Raw genomic sequence first — 1,669 nt, 5'->3', positions numbered from 1 at the left:
CTACAGAATTAATTAACATGCCATATTGGCATAGGATTTATGGCTTCAGGATTATCAACGCATCGAAATCATGATTTTTATTCTTGCCCAAAATGCGGGGTGTTATAACTTTTATTTGCGTAATCTTGTCACTTCCGTGAAATTTTTCTTTCAACTTGTATCAAGCCTCTTTTGCAGTCTCACTCGCCATAACTCTTGCAAAAATTACTTCTGAAAGTGTTGATTGTATCCAAGAGAGAGCTTTAAATAATCCTGCATAAAAGTTAATATTGTTATGGCTTCCAGTAGTTTTACAATTCCTTCAAACCTAATTTTTTTGGTAAGAATTATCCAATTTGGGTTGTCAAGATGAGAACATATTTGTGTGTATATGATCTGTGGGAAGTGGTAGAGGTTGGAAGAGAGGTAAATCTTTTGCCAAATAATCCAATTATGACACAAATTAAGAATCACAGAGAAGAGGTTTCAAAAAACTTTAAAGCACTCTCTTGCATACAATCAACACTTTCGGAAGTAATTTTCGCAAGAATTATAGCGAGTGAAAATGCAAAGAAGGCTTGGGACAAGTTGAAAGAAGAATTTCACGGAAGTGACAAGATTAGGCAAATAAAAGTGATAAATCTGAAAAGGGAGTTTGAAATTCTCAGAATGAAGGATTCAGAAATTATTGAAGAATTCTCCAACAAGTTGATGAAGGTTGTAAACCAAATCAGACTTATGGGAGAAGAGCTTACAGATTGAAGAATCGTAGAAAAGGTTCTTGTGAGTTTGCCGAAAAGATTTAAAGCAAAGATCTCACAAAACTGCCACCTTCAGAACTTGTACATGCTCTTCAATATCAAGAGCAAAGAAGATCCTTGAGGCAAGAAGAAGCTACTGAAACTGCTCTTCAAGCCAAGTTCAAAGGGAAGATGCAAATGCAAGAGGAAGGTAAAATCCTAGAAACTTCTACTAATTCTAGTAGAAATAATCAAGGCGATTCTCGCAGTGGAGTCAAGAAGAGAGAAAACTTTCCTCCATGCAAGTATTGTAGAAAAACCAATCATAAAGAGGATGATTATTGTTTTAAGGGGAAGAAACTACCTCTCCAGTGTAGATATTACAATACGCTTGGTCATATTGAAAGGTTTTGCAGAGTGAAGAAGGAGAACAACCAACAGACTCAAAAAACCAACATTTCAGAAGTTGAAGAACAGGAAGAGTTTGTGTTTGCGGCGATGGCAGCAACAAGATTGAATGATGAAAACACACGGTTTCTGTACAGTGGTGTTGACACCCAGTTTTACTTAAAATTAGCACTTTTAGGCTTTATGATCGTTATAGTACATAAAATGCGATTTTTCACATATTTTTTGCAGTTGTTAATAATTGTTGATAATAATCATTATTTTACGATTTTTACTCATTTATTGTCATATTTTAATTTTACATGATTTATTGATAATTACCTTTAATTTCATAAATTTTAGAATTTTTATCAGTTTATTATTATTTTAATATTTTGGCACAGTCATCTGCATACATACAGGGACAGATCTAATGGGGGTTCAAGGGTGGCATGGCACCCGCAAACTTTGATCGAAAAACTATGTGTATATATATATTTTGAAGAAAATCGATATATTATTTAAATGCCACCCGGTGCAGCAGTTGAGGAAGTAGTGTCAGT

At 34.3% G+C, this 1,669-nt stretch overlaps 1 protein-coding gene across 1 annotated transcript; it reads left to right on the top strand.

Moving 5' to 3' along the window:
* The first annotated feature begins 348 nt into the window (after positions 1-348).
* Positions 349-1,365, top strand: LOC124899652. Its single transcript, XM_047414613.1, has 3 exons — positions 349-686; positions 788-1,258; positions 1,359-1,365. The coding sequence occupies exons 1-3, from the start codon at positions 349-351 to the stop codon at positions 1,363-1,365; spliced, it is 816 nt and encodes a 271-aa protein (XP_047270569.1).
* The last annotated feature ends 304 nt before the right edge of the window (positions 1,366-1,669 follow it).

Source organism: Capsicum annuum, chromosome 6 (genome assembly GCF_002878395.1).
Source record: "Capsicum annuum cultivar UCD-10X-F1 chromosome 6, UCD10Xv1.1, whole genome shotgun sequence".
Taxonomy (NCBI): Eukaryota; Viridiplantae; Streptophyta; class Magnoliopsida; order Solanales; family Solanaceae; genus Capsicum; species Capsicum annuum.
The sequence above is the reverse complement of the archived record's forward strand: the minus strand, read 5'-3'. Positions and strand labels throughout refer to the sequence as shown.